The 22,355-nt window shown below is 41.5% G+C and overlaps 1 protein-coding gene across 3 annotated transcripts in view; it reads left to right on the plus strand.

The window, feature by feature from the left end:
• The window catches only part of grik2 (glutamate receptor, ionotropic, kainate 2), a 336,418-nt gene that overhangs the window by 84,757 nt on the left and 229,306 nt on the right, over positions 1 to 22,355 (plus strand). For all 3 annotated transcript variants that reach the window (XM_085290496.1, XM_085290498.1, XM_085290497.1), the window contains exon 5: positions 17,715 to 17,896. In XM_085290496.1, coding sequence (XP_085146622.1) covers positions 17,715 to 17,896 — 182 coding nt within the window. The remainder of the gene's footprint in view (positions 1 to 17,714; positions 17,897 to 22,355) is intronic.

Consider the following 22,355-nt stretch of genomic DNA (forward strand, 5'->3'; position numbering starts at 1 on the left):
GCCAAAAGGGAAGGCTACAGTGTTTCCATGGATTACCTCTGTATGAATGCGCTTATTAGAGGAAGGCAAGTGTTTGCCCTTTTTTGTTCCTCAGCCACAGTCAGTGCTATCACAGGCAGGTGGTCAACATTAGGAGAAGACAAGAAGTAAAAGGATTTCCAACAGGCAGCTGCAGTGAGGCCACAGCCACCTTACACTGAGACCAGAAAGCATCTGAAAGAAGCTTTTTATGCTAGCTGTTTGTTATTAAAAAATTAAAAATATTTATAAATATATATTTGTAATAGGGGTGCAACGATATTCGTATCGATATTGAACCGTTCGATACAGTGCTTTCGGTTCGGTATGCATATGTATCGAACAATACAACATTTGTAATTTATTTTATCAATTTTCCTTCTGACGATGCTGTCTGTGTTGAGCGCTCAGTGAATCTGTGTTCGACTACTCCGCCTAGGCTGCACTGTCGAGCGCAGATCCACTGAGCGCTCAACACAGACAGGATCGTCAGAAGGAAGAGAGCAGGGCAAGCTAGCGAGACAGAAGTTAAGCTCTCCTTGCAACATGGACCTCCCCCACCCTCATTCAGATCTGGCGTTTGGAATTATTTTGGTTTTCATGTGACGTATGACCCTGAAGGTAAGCGAGTCATGGACTAAAGTAAAACAGTATGTTGGATGTGCCATGCAATGCTCAATTACATGGGTGGGAACTAGTGTGTTAGCGCAGTTAGCTCGTTAACGTGTTGGCCGTCTAGCCCCATGCACGGGGCGATCGGCGGTAGCTTGTTAACGGAGATTTGCCGTGTTGTGGCGTTAAGGTCATTTCAACGAGATTAACCTGAAAGCACTAGTGGGAACACAACGAATATGACTGCACATTTACGCCGACATCATCCTAGTGCAAAGACAAGTGGAAGCAGACAAGCAAGCATGCTACTAACTTTAGCCGAGTCATTTAGACAGCTGTTAGCACATGATTCTCCTTATGCTGCTGAGAATATAGCCCAGAAGAAGCGGATAGTATAGCTTTTGTTTTGGAAAGAGACATTTCTCTGTAATAAACTCTCTTTTCCAAAGATGAGTGATTCCTCAATCAGATACAGGGCTCGCAATATCGCTAGCCCGACGTCCCGGAGCTAGCGATTTTTTCAGTCGGGGTACCAAAATCTATCTCTTCCCTGCCCGTCGGGCTATTGTAGGAAACATATATGTCAATGCTTTTGCATTCTTTCAGAAATGTAGCTGGGTAATTATGTCATTGGCATCGGTGAGCCACTGTCAATATGTGACATATTGAAGTCGCGTTTGAATTTGCGCTTGTTTTTTTGCTTTCACTTTGCAATCGTGCGAACTGTGTATAGAGAGCGACAGCACTGATCTGTGAGTGATGATAATTTGTGCACCAATTCCTCTGACATCGTCTTATTAATCGTTAGCTTACTATGCAAACATGACAAGTGAAATCTCCCGCAGCTTAAACATGTGAGAGGTTGATCGCGCAGAGAATCGCTGAGCTTATGTGAGTGAGTGTGTAAAAGCAGCAGGATAAGACAGGTCAGGGTGAAGAAGTGACAGCCAAAGAAAAGCTTACCACAAAACGGAGAAGTTATGACAAATCAGACTATAAGGCAAAAAGAAAGTGCAGCTTTATGGTTTCATGGACAAAATAATTTCTGTGGCTGCAATATGACGAACTATATAACCAGGGCTGCACATAAGTGGTCCGCAGGTGCGCATTCGCTGTCAAAATAAAAAACACGCACAAGGGTTAGGGTTAAATTTAAAAACTGTACTTTTGAGTTAAAATATATATTTATAATTTTAATAAATGACAAATTAAAAAGGCATGAACATTTTTTTTGTATCGAAAAAATATCGAACCGTGACACCAAAGTATCGAACCGAACCGAACCGTGAATTTTGTGTATCGTTGCACCCCTAATTTGTAAAGAGAATTTCAGTGGATTTTCTGTCACATGTATTGTGTTAGCCCTGTGAGAAACTGGCAGCCTGTCCTGCCTTTGTCCTGTGGAAGCTCGGATGGGCTTCATCCTCCTGCGACCATGAACTGGATACATCGTATTCCAATTATGTCATCTGATCATTTACAAACGTAAAGTAGCAGTTTTTACCCGACAGCCATATCCACACTGAACACTGAACTCAAAAACCACTGACTACAAGACTTATTTATTTATTATGTGTAATATTTATCACTTCTACTTCTTAGTATTACCTCTGCATACATTTCTTATTTATACTATTATTAGGCACGAGATATCCTGACAGTGCACCATAATGTCGTTGCACATTCTAATATAATGAAAATAAGCATTTAATCAAAATGTAAGAAATGACAAATTCTAAAAAAATAAACCTGACATTAAAGTATAACTACAGGTTCATTTGTGGACATTTAGTTGAATGTTATTCAGTGACTTTTGCATTTGCCATTTGCAGTGATACACTTTCTTTTTCATCTTCGTTTGTTCTGTAAAATTATTTAAAGTGTAACGACTTCAGACCAAATGTTTGCTACGGTCATTTTGTAGAAGCATTTCTTACGTATCAGTCAGATGCTGCATAGAACGCATGTTGTAACATTATAGTATTATTTGCTGTGTGTAACTGTGGCTATTCAACCTCATTAAACAACACATTCAAGCTGCATGATGCACATAAAACGACTAAAATCATCTTCTTTTTTTGGTTTATTGTCTTTGAACCAGCAGATAAAGCCCGTGGCATTCACAACAAGTCTGTGAAGAAATATTTGAGGCCATGCACTGAAAAGGTATTTTTATTACCGTAAGATATTTGGAGTAACAGTTACTACAACTCTGTGGTTGTGCTCTAGTAAAGGTCACGGTCTAAGAGGTCTGCTGTTGATATTTGACACAGATAGAAGCTCATTTCTTCTGAATATAGTTACAATTCCATATTTTTAGAAATACAGCTTTTAAAAGTTTGACATTGTGATCATATGACACTAGATATCAGGTGATGCGATTTAAGGTCATTTACACTAACCAGTGTCAGTGTAACTGTAACATGTTTTTACATTTCTGAAACACGTATGAATATAAAATATAAAAATGGCAAAGAATGGCAGACTTCTATTCATTGATACAGACATATACATGCATTATGAAACGTATGTGTCCTCGATAACTGTTTTTTTTATCATGTCATGTGACATCCGTGACCAAATTGACATGACAGAACCCGAGACACAGCCCAGCCACAAAGTGAACTAACTCATTTAGCTAAAGACAACAGGGTTAAAGACACCTCACTAACCAACCTGAGACATTGCATTGAATTATTGTTTATATCTTCATCATTTCACCTGACTGGTTTCAGCTCAGATATTCTGCTTTTTCTTTTTGGTAGATCAAAGCAACTCGTGCTGTTTCTGCTGCTTTCATTTTGATGCCACAAAGAAGAAGAAGAAAGCTTCAAACAAGTGTGGATCATGGTCTCAGTGCACAGTGTGCTGATATTGGTCACTTACTGCATTGGTTTTAAAAGCAACGTGTCCACCACAATCAACAGACTGATCAAAAACATTGACATATGTGTTGTTGTTTTAAGATGTGTGATATTAGGGGTTGATGTTTTAAAATCCTTCCATTTTTAAAATTCACTAAAATGGAGGCTGAATGCACTTTGCATCATGTTGTTACCTTCAAACATGAATAAGGTTTACCTGCAGGAGGTTTGATGGGGCAGATACTTAAATATACACATGCACCTTTTCATTTCCATTCAAGAATCCTACTGTGATTTCAGTTTACATTAATATTTTTGAACCAAATGTTGGCTGTGACTATGATGGACTGGACACCTGCCCAGGGTGCAGACTGTCCTTCAGTCAAGGATCCCAGGATAGACCACAGCCCAACAACAACAACAATGGACTGGGCTGTCAGTGTTCAAGTTCAAGTTCAAATTTTATTCGCCACATGCAGTGGCAGGTTGCCCTGCAGTGGAATGAACCCACCCCTGACCTTACACACACTACACAGACATCACATGGGGATACAAGTCAGAGAACGGTTGCATTACAGAAAAACACTGAAATGTACACTACAATGGGAAAGTACAAGAGGAAAAAAAGAGACCTCTACTCATGCTGGGCTGTAGAGGACAGCATGAGAACAGGAAACAAAAAAACTCCTCTGCACAGAAAGCACATATATGTCCACAGTACAACATTATAGAGCACGTGACCAGCAACAGGGTTGGGTAGGGGATAAGGAGTAATCCCAGGCAACACAGCAGCCATCCGTACTTAGCCAGGCTAAGTAAACAGTCAACACACAGTCGTTATCAGGGAGTTCTTGTTCGGCTCCAGCCTTGAACCCACAGCTGGCGCCGAAGGCATATCCGCTTTATGATGTTGATGTTGTTGATTTTTCTTTTATGCGAGCAGCTCATGAGAATTTCAAAGCTGTTCTTTAACACTCCGACTCCGACGTTATTCCATCCTGTCAATGCGAGGGGCACTGATCACAGATCAAATAGTAAAAGAAAAGAGAAACAAATAAAGGGTCATTTTCATCTCTCATAGCATAGGATTAGGCTTATTATTAATGATGACTTAGACTAATAATTTATGTTAGATTGTGAATTATGCTATTGTTTTGGTATGCTGCTGTTGGTATCCAAGTTATACCTGAATTTAACCAACCGGCCGCAACAGATGGCCCCGCCCCTCCCTGAGCCTGGTTCTGCCGGAGATTTCTTCCTGTTAAAAGGGAGTTTTTCCTTCCCACTGTCGCCAAAGTGCTTGCTCATAGGGGGTCATATGATTGTTGGGTATTTCTCTGTATGTATTATTGTAGGGTCTACCTTACAATATAAAGTGCCTTGAGGCGACTGTTGTTGTGATTTGGCGCTGTGTAAATAAAGTTGAATTGAATTGAATTGAATTTGACTAACAGCATTATTAATAGAATGTCTTTGTTTTTCCTATTTTCTAATATAATAATGATGACTTGTAAATAAGTGGAAATCTCATGTTCTCACAGTCCTAATGGCAGTATGATGATTCTTCAAAGCTCCTGCTTTGAAACACTGGACTTTACGTCATGAAAGATTAAAATATAATATAATATATATAAAATGAAAACATCTGTGTCTGCAGCACATTCACTCAGGCTGGGTAGGAGTCAAAAACTGGCAGTGATTACAAACACAAAGACAAGCAGTCCATGCAGAGGTCACACGTACAGAGACCAAAATGAAACAGCAGTGAAAAGTAACTGGACACTGAAAAACCCAAAGCAACATGGCAGGGGACCCAGGGTTACAATTAGCCCCAAAAGAGAAAGAACTGACAAAGGCAACAAATAAACTGAGAGGAATACAGAAAGACTGGTGATTAGAAAATAAATAAGAAAAGGACTTCAACCTCTACCTGGAATACTTAAAGCTTTTATAAAGTCACTGAGTCAACACTTTCTAAGACATTTGTTTTCTTATATGCTGGGACCTCTTGTTTAGGTTTAACAGCTTTTCAGTCCATGCAGGTTAGGGTTTGGTCCCGCTCAGATAAATGATCTCCAATCACAGCGCAGCTCATAAAGATGAAAACACATACAGAGTGTGATCTGAGTTTGGTGAACTTTGTTAGTAACAAATGACAGTAAAAAGTTAATGACAAAACATGCAAAATATCCACTAATAATAACAAAGCAGAAAAACAGTCATACTCAGATTTTTACACTCTTAGTTGCTCTTGCTGTAATCTTGCTGTGATCTAATGTTCAGTACATGATAAGGGGATGTCCTGAGGATGGCATTGGTTGTCTCTGGTGATGTAACCACGAATAGGAGGAAAAGCGTCTGCCTGATGCTGGTGAAACATCACAGTACACTGGTCTAGTTTTCTTTCTAGCTGTTTAAAACTCTGGATGAGAAAATCTGTCACAACAGGCTTTCACTGACATCGATGGAGATGCCGTGCTACAGTTTTTCTTATGCAGCCTTTCCTGGTACGGAGTGTTCTTTTCTCTGCCAGTCTTCCCTTGTCTTTAAGACTCCTTGAAATGTCATCTTCTTCAACATTGAGGGGACAAGATGACACAGTGTTAGCTCATGTTACTGCATGGTTTCCAAAATAACTGGCAGGAAGTAACCAGGTAGTTAGAAAGGGACTGACGTGCTTAGAGTGACTGCACTTGAAAGGAGACACATTTATCCACTGATCTACATCACTTCACCTGGGTACGTTCTTTGAAGCTGGATGAAGACTGCTCCTTCCCTCAGTCCAATTCTAGTTTTGCAGACCAGTTGCTCTCTGAGGTCACAGTCAGCAATTGTAGCAGCAGACTAACAATTAAAATCAATTTCTTCCATTGTTTTTTCCTTTTTTATAATAACTATGTACAACATGCATCCATCTATCTTCTTCCCCCTATCCGGGGCCAGGTCACAGGGGCACCAGCCTAAGCAGAGAAGCCCAGACCTCCCTCTCCCCAGCCACCTCCTCCAGCTTGTCCAGGAGAACACTAAGGCCTTCCAAGGCCAGCAGAGCGATACAATTTCTCCAGTGTATCCTGGGTTTGCCTCGGGGCCTCTTCCTATGCTTTTGTAAAAAGAACATTAAACTCTACGACTCACAACTATTTCTTCTTTAGCTTTGGATGGTTTACCTGCTGCCTCTGACGATGGATCAGATGCCCTTTTGGGGAAGTATAGTATTTTTCTCTGCTTTGTCAAAACCTCTACAGAGCCTGTCAAGAGAAAAATATCTGTCAGCATAGAAGATATGAAATATATATATTTCGTTAGACAGCACTGAACAAACTTTGGTCAGCTGATTTCCTCTGTGCAGTGCAGAAGAGTATCAGTCAAGGTGGTGAGATGGACTCATCATTTGTGGTAGTTCTTCAGAAGAAAGACCACTGGTACCATCTGTGAGCCCAAACCACTCAAGCTGTCTGCTGCTCTGCTTCATCTGCAATTACAGCCAGCACCAGGCTGATACAATTATACCAAATACCACATTACTTTGTATGAATAAATAATAAACAAGAAATAAACTTTGGAGATGCTGAGCAGGTGGTTCCATCATCAAACTGTAGACAGCCTCTTTGTTGGAAGAGGTAATGCCTACAACAGGACTGATTCTCCATCATAGATCTATAGAGTGTGTCAACTTGTGGTATTCAGATAATAAGATTTAAGCCAGGGTGACATAGTTTTCCAGATGACCTTTGCAGACTGACTTACCTGTGTAAGTATGAGGCTCAACAAAAATCAGACTCTGTAGTAACAGATAAATGAAACTCCAGCTGGGAGATGGAAATTTGCATTTCTCTCTGACTCATCTGGACAGGGACAGTGTGGCAAACTGAAAAGCGTCTCCAAAACAGCCAAAAGTGAACTTAATACTAGGAATTTAAGGGCTGGGAATTTAACAAATTGGTTAAAAAAACATAATGTGTTAAAAAAAATAACGCATTTAATCACACTTTGCAGGGAACTTTTGTCAATGCACGATTTCCTGGTATACCGATTATACTGATGCACACATCAGAGCTAGAAAGAGGTCGTGTCCAAATTCATGGGCTGCATCCTCCTGAGGACCCGGCCTTCGCGGTCTACGTGGGCCGGGTCCTCAGAAGGTCGGGTAGGCCGGAAGTAAACGGCCGTGAAATTGGACGGTCTAGCCTTCTGATTAGCGTCACCGCTGTCTCAGTGGAGTTTAATAAACTCGGTCGTCTGCTCCTTGCTATCTAAAATATAACAGGACACTGGCGTAAATTCTCGACTGTCTCATACTTCTGTTTAATCAGTTTTCTGTTTGACGTTTAGTCAGCTGTGTAAAAACCAAGGAGGGGGATTAATAAAGTTTTATTTTATCTAATCTTATCTAATAACTTTAATCTCAGCCAAACCGATTTACTCACGAACAAACAAAACACTGAAAAAAGCCCAACAATAACATTTTTAGGTTGTCTAAGTGACTTATATATTACGTTTAACCCGAGCAGCGAAAGTCCGCGGTGATGTGAAAATGATGTGCCGGGAGTTGTGCCGTTCTCGGCCGCATCAGTAACCCTCGAGCTCCCGGCTAGCTATCGAGCTGGTGGGTAGCAGACGCCTTCGAAAACGTCGACGCACTTTTGCAAATATGCGATATCTTGATAAACCGAGCAGATATTTGATGTTTACACAACTACTTCCTCGCCTGAAAATATGTTAAAAGTTTATTTTGTGACCCAGAAAGATTAGTATGAGTAATTTTAAAACTTAGTAGCGGCCGCCATTGTTGGAAACTGGAATTTGGCTGGGCCGCGCTATGAATTCTGGGATATGGTAGGCCACGAAGGACACACCCGACCCATCCTTAAAATTCGGGGAAAAGGAGGACGCATTTGTCGGCTACATTCGGAGGAGTCTACGAATTTGGACAGCCTTCGGCGCGTCGCTGTGACGTAATCGGTCTACAAATGCGGCCTCAGGAGGATGCAGCCCATGAATTTGGACACGACCAGAGTTAGTTGTCCCTGACAACCCCATGACCCTACACAAAGTGTTTCAAATGTCTGGGGGCCTGCCTTAGGCGAGCAGGCCGATTGAGGCCAGCAGAGGGAGAGTCATTCTGATCAGGACATGAGGTACAGCTGCCAGCCCTTTCCCCAACAGCAGGTGAGGCAAGTGGGCGATATGGTGAGAGTCTGTCCTGGTGCAACACTACCATGTGCCCCTAGCCATGCATGCGTACCAGGTACACCACCTCAGATAACACTGTCATGACTTCCGTAGGCTCTTGCCAATGACTGCAAAGTTCAGGGTCCATTTCTTGCCCACCAGCAATCTCAGGCTCAGGGCCTAAACACCAAGTCCATTGGTGTTTAGAGATCCTGCAAAAACAATAGGGCAGCAGGTGTGCACTGACTGGACTCTTGGACAGCAATTCTGTAGGACCAAAGGGCCAGTCTCAGTCACGTTGGTGTTGGCTGGTTAGGATGGCCAGTTGGGTAGCCAGGGTGCGGTTGAGGCGCTTGCCCAGGCCGTCGCTTTGAGGGTGGAGCAGTGTTTCTTTGTCTTCTCCAACCCAAGCCACTGACAGACCTGCCCAAAGGCCTTAGATTCAAAGTTACACCCCTGGTCACTGTGGAGCTCAGCAGGGACCCTAAGGTGGATAAATTTCTCCTCCACCAGCTTCTCCACTGTTGTAGCTGCACTTTGATCTGGCACTGTGTACACCTCAGGCCAATATGTGAAATAATCCATGGTCATCAGTACATACTGGTTCCCCAACTCAACAATGGTGAATGGCCCCAAAATATCCACTCCTATTCGTTCCATAGGGGCCCTCACCAAATACTGCTGCAGGAGAGGTCCCTTTTGTGCTGTACAGATATGCATGTGCAACTCCACATCTCGTTGGCACCCAGGCCAGTAAAGCCACCCACTGAGACAATGGAGGGTCTTGGCATTAGCATAGTACCCTGCTCCCACTGAGCCATGAACAAGCTTGAGCACCTGGGGACGTAGCGAATGGGGCACCAGCAATTGTAGGAGGTCTCTACCCTGTCCAGGGCCTGCCACCTCTGGTACATGAGGCCTTTTTGAAGCTCAAGGTTGTGGTAGGCCCTCATCAGCCTCCTGCTGCTGGCTCAGTGCTGTTTGACCTCATTCCTCCTGTCATTGGGAATAATGACACTCAACTGCTGCACAGGGACGTCCTTGGAGCACTTCCAACCAGCGGGGCACCTGGCCTTCTGGGTGCTTGAAGTTTAAGAGGTTAGGGATGCATGGTCAATGTGGAGGAGGAAGCGGCAGCCATGCAAGTATGGACGGAAGTGCTGTACTACCAGAACTACAGCGAGCAGCTTGCGCCGAGTAATGCAGTAGTTTTTTTTGGCTCAACCCAATGCACGGCTGAAATAAGCCACAACACATTCTCCATCTCCAATCTGCTGGGACAAGACAGCCCCAATGCCTACATTGCTGGCATCTGTGTTCACAATGAAGGACTGTTGGGCGTCAGGGTAGGCCAGAACTAGGGCTTTTGAATATAGTGTAAATACTGTAGGGGTGGCTGTGGCTCAGGTCGTAGAGCAGATCAGCTACTGATTGGAAGGTTGGTGGTTCGATTCCTGGCTCCCCCAGTCTGCATGTCAAATATCCTTGGGCAAGATACTAACCCCAAATTGCTTAATGTTTATTAATTGCACTTGAGTTTAGAAGTGCTTGTATGAATGGGTGAATGAGGCATGTTATATAGAGTGCTTTGAGTACTCTGGGAGAGTAGAAAAGTGCTATATAGAATCAGACCATTTACCATATACTACATATCGTTAGCTTCATAGCATAATTGCCTAAGTCCTTTGACTAAGTCAATGACTTAGGCACTTATGCTATGAAGCTAACGATATGTCATCTGTGTCCAGATTTGGTTTATATGCAAACTACAAAGAGCACAGAGATGTTTTCATACGGCACTCAGGTCGGCCAAGGTTAGTCTCTAAAACAACTGATCACATATAATGTGAGGGTTGCTATTACTAAAGCTCTGATAAGGTCAACTTCAAACTGGACAGACTGGATATTTCCATCCAACCACACTTTTCTGGGTTCAGATGTGCAGCTATCTGAGCAGAGACCCTCCAACACTACCTGCTTCCAGCCACCTCCTGTGTCTCTGTGTGTGTCTGTTTTTTCTATACTTGTTGCTTTCACATTTTTTCAGCCAGCTCCTGTTGAGGATGTAACCCAGTGTGAACTTTCCCTATCATTTTCACATGAAATACATTCATTTTTTTCTCAATTACAATCACATGGCCAATCTATAGATTTGTTTAGTCTTTTTTTTTTTGTAGAAAGATGATTTTCTCATAGCCATAGTAGAAGGAAAAAGCTCCATAATGTGGTTTAGGTACCCACTAGTGTTTCTGTAGCCAGCTGAGGTGATTGTGAACCACAGTAGAGAAGTCGCTTTGTCTTGCATTGGTTAAATGGAACATGGCCAGTGTCTCACAGGTCAACACTCTGGGGGTATTATCATTAGTGTGTGACATCATGTTTGACTTAATGAAAGCTAGCAATTGGTTGCTGAAGCGCCTGCAGACTGCTCTCCCACCGAGCACTGCATTCATGCACAAACAAACAATGCCACAGGGCAAACAGCTGGAGACAGTAGACTGTGGGCACAGGCCCAGAAGACTGCTGCACCAGTTTAGACCAAATATAATGGTATGTTTTCAGATGCGAGCACTGGTTTATTTTATTTTTTTAATATCTCATGGTCTATGAAGTGTGTGATTAACAATACTCTAACTAGTTACATGAGAGCAGTTTTATTTTCACATGTTAGTAACACAGCACATTTGTTCTATACATTAACTTGTTATTCTTTAGCTTTCAGGACTTGTTTCAGTGTTCCAGTGTACAGTTGAATAGTCATAACAACAACAACAATATTACTTCTACTACTAATAACACTAAATAATTAAACACTCCTCCATTTAAAGCAAAGAAAAAAGTTCAAGATACAGTTAAGGAAGAATAATTTTTACAAATTAACTTTTCCTTAATGAGCAATGAGACCAATGTAAAGTAAAAACTTAGAGTATGATAATGAAAATAGCTCCATATTAAAACAGTTGTGAGGTTGGAATATAGGTCCATGGGGACTTCCAATATTTGTGACAGATCACAAATTAGAATGAAGCTATTCTGGTTTTTTCCTTTTTTGTGCAGGTGTCACAGAGATTTGATCAAAATGTGACTATTTATAGCATGAACACAACACAGACCCAGGTTAGTTTTAATTTATTTTTTTCTCTAAATCCACTTTTTATTATAGCATTTAGTTATATTCTGTGATTTAGTTTAGTTTATCTAGTGTATTGTCAAAAAGTAAATGCATAGACTGTTGTTGGTTCTCCACATTAAGTTTGAATGTGCATGCATGAAAAAATTCCACCCTCATTTTCCAGACTGCAATCTGTATTCTGTGCCACTAGCCATCCTATTATCACATGCTTTTTGATATCTGAATAAGAAGTGTGCCAGACATCAACTCTGATTTAGTTCATAATGGCACGTTGCCAGCACACAGCACAGACTGAGTCAAGCCAACAAGTCTGCACTATAACGACACCCTGTATGCAGCACAGCTCACTCCCAGTCCAATCACACTATGAAAATCTCTTTGTTTCAGTAGTTAAAATGTAGCTCAGCAAAAAAAGAATATGACCAAATATCTAAATATCTCAAGCTAAAAAGAAAATTCATGTAAATGACACACTGACAAATTAAAGCAGCTCAGTGTAGCGGTACAATGTAGTGGACAGTGCAGTGCAATAACGTGGCTTGAAGGTAATGCATGTTAACAGCTGAGATTCAAATAAAATGTTAACATGAGAGGACAGAGAATGCTCTGCCAGACAGATGTGTGGCATTGTAAAGAGGCACTTCATGAAATATGAAAGATTTCTTCAATATGCCCCCATGCTGAAAAAGTCTCTTAGAAAAAGTGCACCACTGCCTGTCAGGTAAGTAGTGTGGAGGGTCATCGAAATAATCTATGTTCAGGGACCTTCTACACCACCACTTGGTTAGAAGAACACACAGTACAGTAGACCCTACAATAATACATAGAGAGAAAAACCCAACAATCATATGAGCCCCTACGAGCAAGCACTTTGGCGACAGTGGGAAGGAAAAACTCCCTTTTAACAGGAAGAAACCTCCAGCAGAACCAGGCTCAGGCAGGGGCGGGGCCATCTGCTGTGATTGGTTGGGGTGAGAGAAGGAAGACAGGATAAAGACATGCTGTGGAAGAGAGACAGAGGTTAATAACAGATATGATTCAATGCAGAGAGGTCTGTGAACACATAGTGAGTGAGAAAGGTGACTGGAAAGGAAAAACTCAATGCATCATGGGAATCCCCGGCAGCCTACGTCTGTTGCAGCATACCTAAGGGAGGATTCAGGGTCACCTGGTCCAGCCCTAACTATATGCTTTAGCAAAAAGGAAAGTTTGAAGCCTAATCTTGAAAGTAGAGATAGTGTCTGTCTCCTGAATCCAAACTGGAAGCTGGTTCCACAGAAGAGGGGCCTGAAAACTGAAGGCTCTGCCTCCCATTCTACTTTTAAATACTCTAGGAACAACAAGTAGGCCTGCAGAGCGAGAGCGAAGTGCTCTAATAGGGTGATATGGTACTACAAGGTCATTAAGATAAGATGGGGCCTGATTATTTAAGACCTTGTATGTGAGGAGCAGGATTTTGAATGATGCATTGAGTTTTTCCTTTCCAGTCACCTTTCTCACTCACTATGTATTAACAGACCTCTCTGCATTGAATCATATCTGTTATTAATCTCTGTCTCTCTTCCACAGCATGTCTTTATCCTGTCTTCCTTCTCTCACCCCAACCAATCACAGCAGATGGCCCCGCCCCTCCCTGAGCCTGGTTCTGCTGGAGGTTTCTTCCTGTTAAAAGGGAGTTTTTCCTTCCCACTGTCACCAAAGTGCTTGCTCATAGGGGGTCATATGATTGTTGGGTTTTTCTCTGTATCTATGAAGCTCCTTGAGGCGACTTTTGTTGTGATTTGGCGCTATATGAATAAAATTGAATTGATTTGAATTGAATTGTGTTATCTGGCTTCATGGACAGATAGAGCTGGGTGTCATCTGCATAGCAGTGTAAATGTAGGGTTAGAATTGGTCCTAGCACTGAACCCTGTGGAACTCCATAATTAACCTCAGTGTGTGAAGAGGACTCTCCATTTACATGCACAAACTGGAGTCTATTAGATAGATATGATACAAACCACTGCAGTGCAGTACCTGTAATACCTACAGCATGTTCTAATCGCTCTAATAGGATATTATGGTCGACAGTATCGAATGCTGCACTGAGGTCTAGCAGGACAAGCACAGACATGAGTCCACTGTCAGAGGCCATAAGAAGATCATTTGTAACCTTCACTAAAGCTGTTTCTGTGCTGTGATGAGCTCTGAAACCTGACTGAAACTCTTCAAATAAACCATTCCTCTGCAGATGATCTGTTAGCTGTTTGACAACTACTCTTTCAAGGATGTTGTTCACAGGCAACATACAGTTCCAGTGGTATTTTTGCTAAATTTAATATAGTCTGTGATCCATCCAGTCAAACAGATGATATCTTCTCCACATGTAGATTCAAAACAGTCCTGAAGGGTCTTTAAGTCTCAATTGTCAAACTCGCAAAAGCCTTTATGGATACAGGCTGTCATTAAACAAGAAGCCAACAATAACAATGACTAATGAGAATTGCCTCTGCAAGTAATGTGGAGGTATTGTAAAAGCTATCAGTGCAATATTGCAGAAATCTTCCTTCATAGTAACATATGCAGGATTGCATGACTTTCAGTAACTAACAGTTTTAATCTTTTGTTCCTGCCACTCAAATGAACATCTCTATCTGACCAAAAAGTTCTGAAGTGAGGTGCTGCTGCACTGTGGAAGCAGCCATGTTTCTGTGAAGCACATACATACGCCCAGTCATCTCATTGTCTCACATTCCCAAAGGTTCTTACTTCTTTGCTTAACTCCAGCTCTGCAGCCCCTTCTTCAGGATAGCAGCCTAATATTTGGAATTGTTTACACCAGGTTGTACAGGTGGGCAACAGAGAGAAAGAAAGAAAGCAGGTCATACATATTAAATAAGTAATTTGGCATAACCAAGCACAAAATGTACTTGGTTAATGTTCAGAAGAATTATGGTTGTGGTTGAAAGAAACCAACATCGACTGGACTGGAAACAGCCTGTAACTGGTTCAGATTTATCTAAGCAGCTGTAATTATCAACCCAGACCCCTCTAACACAAGGTGCTACCTTACAGTTGTGACCAGGGATGGTTTATTTTTCATACTGATGTCTGCTTTAACTGACACAATAAAGTCTGTTATCATACCAAAGCCAAGCGTCCTGTCTGAAACTGTGCTGTGTCAGCGTATAGCAATTTAACACTCAGCTCTTTCTGTCCCTGTTAGCTAACCCTTCACACCGTGGGGTTAATGCTTGTATCATTCTAATGAGGAGTGATCGACTCTGAGTATACGTTACCATTAATGTTAAAAAGACCCTTTATTAAAAACCTTTTTCTATCATGATATCTTGCAGATTTGCTCTGTTTCAGTGAAAAAGCTTTTCTCTTAAGTAAACTCTTTACTCCACAGAAACGTTCATCAGCACTTGACAAAGTAAACTGATAAAAATACAACAAAACTGAAGCTTGAGTGGATAACTACCAGACTTTGCTGTTATGAGTTGAAATGCATGTTGTAAAACTCCGGGTTACTTCCACAGTACAGAGACAAGCAGTTAGTGCTGTTTGTTTGATCGGTGCCTCTGAATATGATGGTGAATGATTGTCCGGCTCTCTGTGTTAGCTCTGCAACAAGCTGCTGATCTGTCAGGTCCCTGCCTGTCATCCTATGGGAGCTGGGTGAGGCTGGACTGGATAAGTAGGAGAGGATGCATGGATGGGTAATAATAATTATAATAAATAATCTGCCAGAGTAATACAGTAATAATGAAGAACACAAAAGTGCCCCAAAACTTCAGGCAACAACAACAAAATCAGAGGTCCTGAAAACGCCAAACATGTTTTCATTATGTGAAAAACAAGAGATGTTTATGCTTCAGTTGAAAACTGGTTGAATTTACATGTACAGTGGGGCAAAAAAGTATTTAGTCAGCCACCGATGTGCAAGTTCCCCCACTTAAAATGATGACAGAGGTCAGTAATTTGCACCAGAGGTACACTTCAACTGTGAGAGACAGAATGTGAAAAAAAAATCCATGAATCCACATGGTAGGATTTGTAAAGAATTTATTGGTAAATCAGGGTGGAAAATAAGTATTTGGTCACCTCAAACAAGGAAAATCTCTGGCTCTCACAGACCTGTAACGTCTTCTGTAAGAAGCTTTTCTGTCCCCCACTCGTTACCTGTATGAATGGCACCTGTTTGAATTCATCATCTGTATAAAAGACACCTGCCCACAGCCTCAAACAGTCAGACTCCAAACTCCGCCATGGCCAAGACCAAAGAGCTTTCGAAGGACACCAGGAAAAGTATTGTAGACCTGCACCAGACTGGGAAGAGTGAATCTACAATAGGCAAGCAGCTTGGTGTGAAAAAATCAACTGTGGGAGCAATCATCAGAAAATGGAAGACATACAAGACCACTGATAATCTCCCTCGATCTGGGGCTCCACGCAAGATCTCATCCCGTGGGGTCAAAATGATCATGAGAACGGTGAGCAAAGATCCCAGAACCACACGGGGGGACCTGGTGAATGACCTGCAGAGAGCTGGGACCAAAGTAACAAAGGTCACCATCAGTAACACACTACAACGGCAGGGAATCAAATCCCGCAGTGCCAGACGTGTTCCGCTGCTGAAGCCAGTGCATGTCCAGGCCCGTCTGAAGTTTGCCAGAGAGCACATGGATGATACAGCAGAGGATTGGGAGAATGTCATGTGGTCAGATGAAACCAAAGTAGAACTTTTTGGTATAAACTCAACTCGTCGTGTTTGGAGGAAGAAGAATACTGAGTTGCATCCCAAGAACACCATACCTACTGTGAAGCATGGGGGTGGAAACATCATGCTATGGGGCTGTTTTTCTGCCAAGGGGACAGGACGACTGATCCGTGTTAAGGACAGAATGAATGGGGCCATGTATCGTGAGATTTTGAGCCAAAACCTCCTTCCATCAGTGAGAACTTTGAAGATGAAACGAGGCTGGGTCTTCCAACATGACAATGATCCAAAACACACCGCCCGGGCAACAAAGGAGTGGCTCCGTAAGAAGCATTTGAAAGTCCTGGAGTGGCCTAGCCAGTCTCCAGACCTCAACCCCATAGAAAATCTGTGGCGGGAGTTGAAAGTCCGTGTTGCTCGGCGACAGCCCCAAAACATCACTGCTCTCGAGAAGATCTGCATGGAGGAATGGGCCAAAATACCAGCTACTGTGTGTGCAAACCTGGTAAAGACCTATAGTAAACGTTTGACCTCTGTTATTGCCAACAAAGGTTATGTTACAAAGTATTGAGTTGTATTTTTGTTATTGACCAAATACTTATTTTCCATCCTGATTTACCAATAAATTCTTTACAAATCCTACCATGTGGATTCATGGATTTTTTTTTCACATTCTGTCTCTCACAGTTGAAGTGTACCTCTGGTGCAAATTACTGACCTCTGTCATCATTTTAAGTGGGGGAACTTGCACAATCGGTGGCTGACTAAATACTTTTTTGCCCCACTGTATGACATTTATGATTTCATTCATGATACATGAAGACTGTTACACGCAGTACTGATGTGTACGAATATATGTGGTGTTTGGATTAAAGTACACTGATCCTGCTGTGATGTGGGCTGATACACTGTGAAAGACAGAGAGACTGAGAGGGAAATACAACGATGCTGAAAGAAAAAGATTTTGAAGAGAAATGCACGACACTAGAAAGAACTGCCAATAGAAACATCCCTGCAGCTTTCTTATTCTTGCTCTGATTATAACTGCTGCTGCCAAATCAATTAGATAAAGTTGTAACCACAGTTATTGTGGAAAGATACATACATTTAAAATGTCCTTTTGGAAAATAGATCGTCCTCATGGACGTCCGCAAATAGTGGAGGAACAAAACTGTTCAAATGTGTGTTGTCTTTCTGCTTTTTCTCACAGGTCTGATTCGTTTGCAAGAGCTTATAAAGGCGCCTTCACGGTACAACATCCGGTTAAAGATTCGGCAGCTGCCTGCAGAAACCAAGGATGCAAAGCCACTCTTAAAGGAGATGAAAAGGGGAAAGGAGTTTCATATTATCTTTGACTGTGGCCACGAAATGGCTGCTGGGATACTGAAGCAGGTACGAATATTTGTTGTTGTATTTTGTCCTCTTCTAAATAAAATAACCACAAAACCTCTCAGTTCCTAACCAACTGAGTAACAGCTGAACAGTTTAAAATAAGTCTGTCCTGCAATTTCAACTTGTATGTTGTGATGGACGAGCAGTAAAGCAAAGTCAGGCACAGCTTAGAGTCGAAAAACAAACTTAAATTAAACCAAAAAATCTAAATCTTGGGCCCATAAAAGATGTCAGAGTAACTGAACTCAACAAACAACACTGCCACCCCAAACAAACTGACCTACCCCAACGAGACAAAGGGGAAACTTAAATAGTGACTGATCAGCCCACAAAGACACAAAAAGGGGGCAAACACACAAAAACCTGACTGAAACTATCCCAAAAGGTTGATTCTGTTCATCTGGATGTTTTCAGAATCATCATCATCAGGGGACTTCTTCAGTCTCAGCTGACTGCAGCTTTGTTGATCGGTAATAGAGTAACATAGTGTACACTCTTAAGTGCCAGGAGGATTCCCAGGAGTTATACATCAGAGAAACCAAACAACCTCTGGGGAGGCGGATGGCACAACACAGAATCAAGGAAATGACCTCACAGCCCATTGTTCATTCAGTGGTGCTAGTTTACGTCATTGTGCAAATAAACTGAGAATACAGTATAATGTGATTGTAGAAATAAATTAATTCTAAACCAAAACCAATTCTTTACTATCCTGTAAATTAAATCCTATATTTAAAGAGAGACAAATATAAGTGTAGTGTGATGTAAGAGTTTCTATTGTAGCCCTGTGATGTTTGGTAGATGCTACCCACGATGTGTGGCTGTAACTGCAGCCATCACAATGTAAACAATAGTTTATTTTGATGTATTTAAAACGGTATTGATGTTTGTGAGCCGGTTCCAGTATTTCCACACTTCAAATTCTTTGCATTGCTTTTGGGCAGTGTTGCATTAGGATAAAGTTGTAGTCCTGGGTGACCGGTTACAAGATGAGCTTGTAACCGGAAGGTTGCTGGTTCGATCCCCAGTTCTATCTGTCTCGGTCGTTGTGTCTTTGGGCAAGACACTTCACCTACTGGTGTTGGCCAGAGGGGCCGATGGTACGACATGGCAGCCTTGTTTCTGTCAGTCTGCCCCAGGGCAGCTGTGGCTACAACTGTAGCTGCCTCCACCAGTGTGTGAATGTGAGAGTGAATGAATAGTAGCATTGTAAAGTGCTTTGGGTGCCTTGAAAAGTGCTATATAAATCCAATCCATTATTATTATTATTATTATAGTCTGGGCATCTGCAAACCACTGTTGCAATGCAGCAACATCCAGGGCTGTGAGATGGTCATCTCAGTGGAGGGAGGCGGGAATGGTGGAATTTGGCACCTCTCAACCACTTCATCTCTTTCCACTTCCAGGCTCGCTAGCCTGCGACAGCAGACCCATTCCACAGTTCCACTCCACAAACTGCCAGAGTGGGTCATTTTCACTGTGTCAAACAACCCGAAAAAGTTATCTCTAGAAGTTTGGTTGTTTGCCTAGTTTGTAAGATTTGACAAAAAAAAGCATTTAAGATGAAGTTTTATTGTTTTACTTTGTAAATATAAAATGTATTTTAGACCCAATAATAAGCAACAGGTATGACAAACAACACTAACCTACACTTACTTAAATGAAACTTTTAAATTATTTAATTTTGAAGAAGGTCATTTTGAAAAAGTTTGGATAACTTATGGTATCCAAATGAGTTAAAATAAAGTAGGTATTGAAAGGAACTGTGAAACATGTCATGGCTACAAGAAATACAAAATAAGAAACACATTTTAATACATTTCTAATCAGTTATAGAAGTGAAACGGTGAAGGTTTATCACACTGCCCACCTCCTCTTCACTGGACCTGTAGCCTTTCTTTCTCATCCACCCTGTTGTATGTTAGTCTATAACCTTTAACCTCACCGCTTCTGCTTTTCAGGCCTGTAACCCATTGTAGGTCTGAGACTCTGCTCCAGTGTAGTTTGCACAGACTGGACTCTGCTCAGTTCAACTGAGCGTACGCCTCTGCTGTCGACAGCTAGCGACCTTCTCTACATGTCCTATCATCAACTCTGCTCTGGTTCAATATTTCAACCCTCACTCACTCAGCCCTGCAATATTTATTCATCTCTTATCTAACTGCAGTCTCCTGTTATCATGTTTGTTTATCCACTCTGAGGAATCACAGCCAAAATCTTTAGTTATGATTATATTGTATTAAAGCACTGGTTGACCCCCCCGTCCAGGAAGCCACAGTCTGCGGTCAATCGGCTACGGCCAACTTCCCAAAAGAGAGGGCAATCTGTCTTAGCAGTTCACAGAGTTTAACATGAGAATATTTAACATGTTCAAAGTAAAGATTCAATTTTCAGTTCAAATTCAGATGTGCACCTATCTGACGGGGTAAAAGCAGTCGGGGGAAGCTGCTCGTTTTGCAGACACTCAGCTTTTGTACCGATATGTCAGCAGGATTCTAAGTAATTATTCAATCAGTAAAACACTAAAGATTCTACTAATCAAACCCAACTCTCTTATATATTTATCTATCAGTGACATCCAGCCAGCACTGGACCAATGCCTCCAAACTGCAAATGAATGAGCGAATGAGTGAAGCCGCTGCTCCTGCACTGACTGTACTGCAGTCATTTCTTCTTTTACTGTTATGCTGTTTTGTGGATCACAAGGTTTAAAACCACTTAAACACACACACAAAGTAACTCCACCAGAGCGCCTATTTCGGGTCACTTTTGCCGGTCCAAGCCCGGATAAGGGAGCAGGGTTGGAATTGTGACATTAAAAAAAACAATAATTGCTAAAAGAAATGTAATCTGTAGTTCTAAATAAACGTTTTTTACTCATCCTTACATGATGTTATGTTTCTCTACTACAACGTACATCATTTAGCAACTTTTAGGACAGCCAATAGTGATTTTCCTTACTGAGGAGTTGGCAACACTGCGAGGGAGGAGGAAGGTAGTGACGTGGCATTTTCAAACCATATCGTTTTATCCTTCCACAATGAGAAGCAAAAATTTCCAGCTTACTTAGTTAATTTAAGTCAACTCAAATAACCTGAGTTAATCAGCTCTTTGAAAAAAAGTACTTAAACTGAGTTCTAATAACAAATTGATAAAAACTGAGTTCAGTCTGCTTAATATGTTTAATTAAACAGAATATTAGATTTTACAGTGTAAAAACAGACTGGTGCTGCCGGCATCTTAAAGCAGCTGTTAATATAAATAACACAGAATTGAATTAAACTGCAGGACTGTGGTAACTCACTTAACAAGCATTCATAATTCTCCTGCCTGAAAGATTTATAAAATATTGAGGACGACACGATTCAATTCCTGTTCTCTGTCACTCTCCCAGGGTTTTTAATCAGTGTCATACTGCTAGATTGCTGGGGAAGGTCAAGGTTGCCTTTCATTAATAATGTCAGAAAGAATCACTGCTAATGACAAGTAATGAAAGGTTTGAGCGTCTGATATTCTCATTACGTGACTCACCAATTAGTTATAAGTACTCATAGCAATGAAGGTGTCCAAATACCCATGGAACCAATACTTCCAGTTTGTGTTTCTGGGTTCAAAAACCAGAGAGACGTGGTGTTTAGAGACAGTGTCTCAACCTTTCTGATACCCCTGACATGTACGGGATCACTGAGTTTGTCCTTCTCTCCTGGATCACCTGGAGCTTTCTTTAGGTGCCTTCCCAGCTTTGACAAATGTCCAGTTATGTTAGTTTTTGGTTGTTCTTGCGTTTTTCAATTGATTGAGAAAAAATGTGATTGGACTGTTATTTAAATCTAAGTTAATCTAAATGTAATGTAAGTACTCCAGAAATATCAGCGACTCTTCTTCTAATCATGTTAATACTGATGTGTAACAGCTACTTTCATTTCATTGAATGTGTTTTTCTGTTAGTTTGTTTTCTTTTCCCCAAAGAAAAACGTTTCTGGCACATCCAGGATTTTGTACTATGTGAGTCTCCACTGAGGCTGGGCTGGTTTTCAGACTGAGCTGTGGAGTGTTTCTCAAGGTTTCTCACCTGTTAGCAGCAGCATCATCCCTTCCTGTCCCCTTATACATCCTCTGTGCACAGCTGTAGTCTGTGGTTTGTTTATGTACCGCAGTAGGTAATCCCAAATGGAGTATACAGTCATCACCACACAGCACAGACACATACAAGCAGCTCCTGATGATCCAAACCCAATAGCCACACAGTTAGTTCGGATCATAACAGAATAATACAGAGTAGAGGTTCTTTTTTTGGAAACACATTACTTTTGTAAAGGTGTTATTACCACTGCTGAATTTTGTTTCCCAGTAGAATGTATGGCTGTTACAGCAGGCGAGGGGAGACTGAGTCATACTGAGTATAAGCATGACAGAAGTCTCATTTTCATGTTAACTTCAGCATAAAATAGAAAATGGA

The sequence above is a fragment of the Mchenga conophoros genome, linkage group LG11 (assembly GCF_057382185.1).
Source record: "Mchenga conophoros isolate Kocher_MC1m ecotype Shallow Benthic linkage group LG11, M_conophoros_male_GT1.1, whole genome shotgun sequence".
NCBI classification, from domain to species: Eukaryota; Metazoa; Chordata; class Actinopteri; order Cichliformes; family Cichlidae; genus Mchenga; species Mchenga conophoros.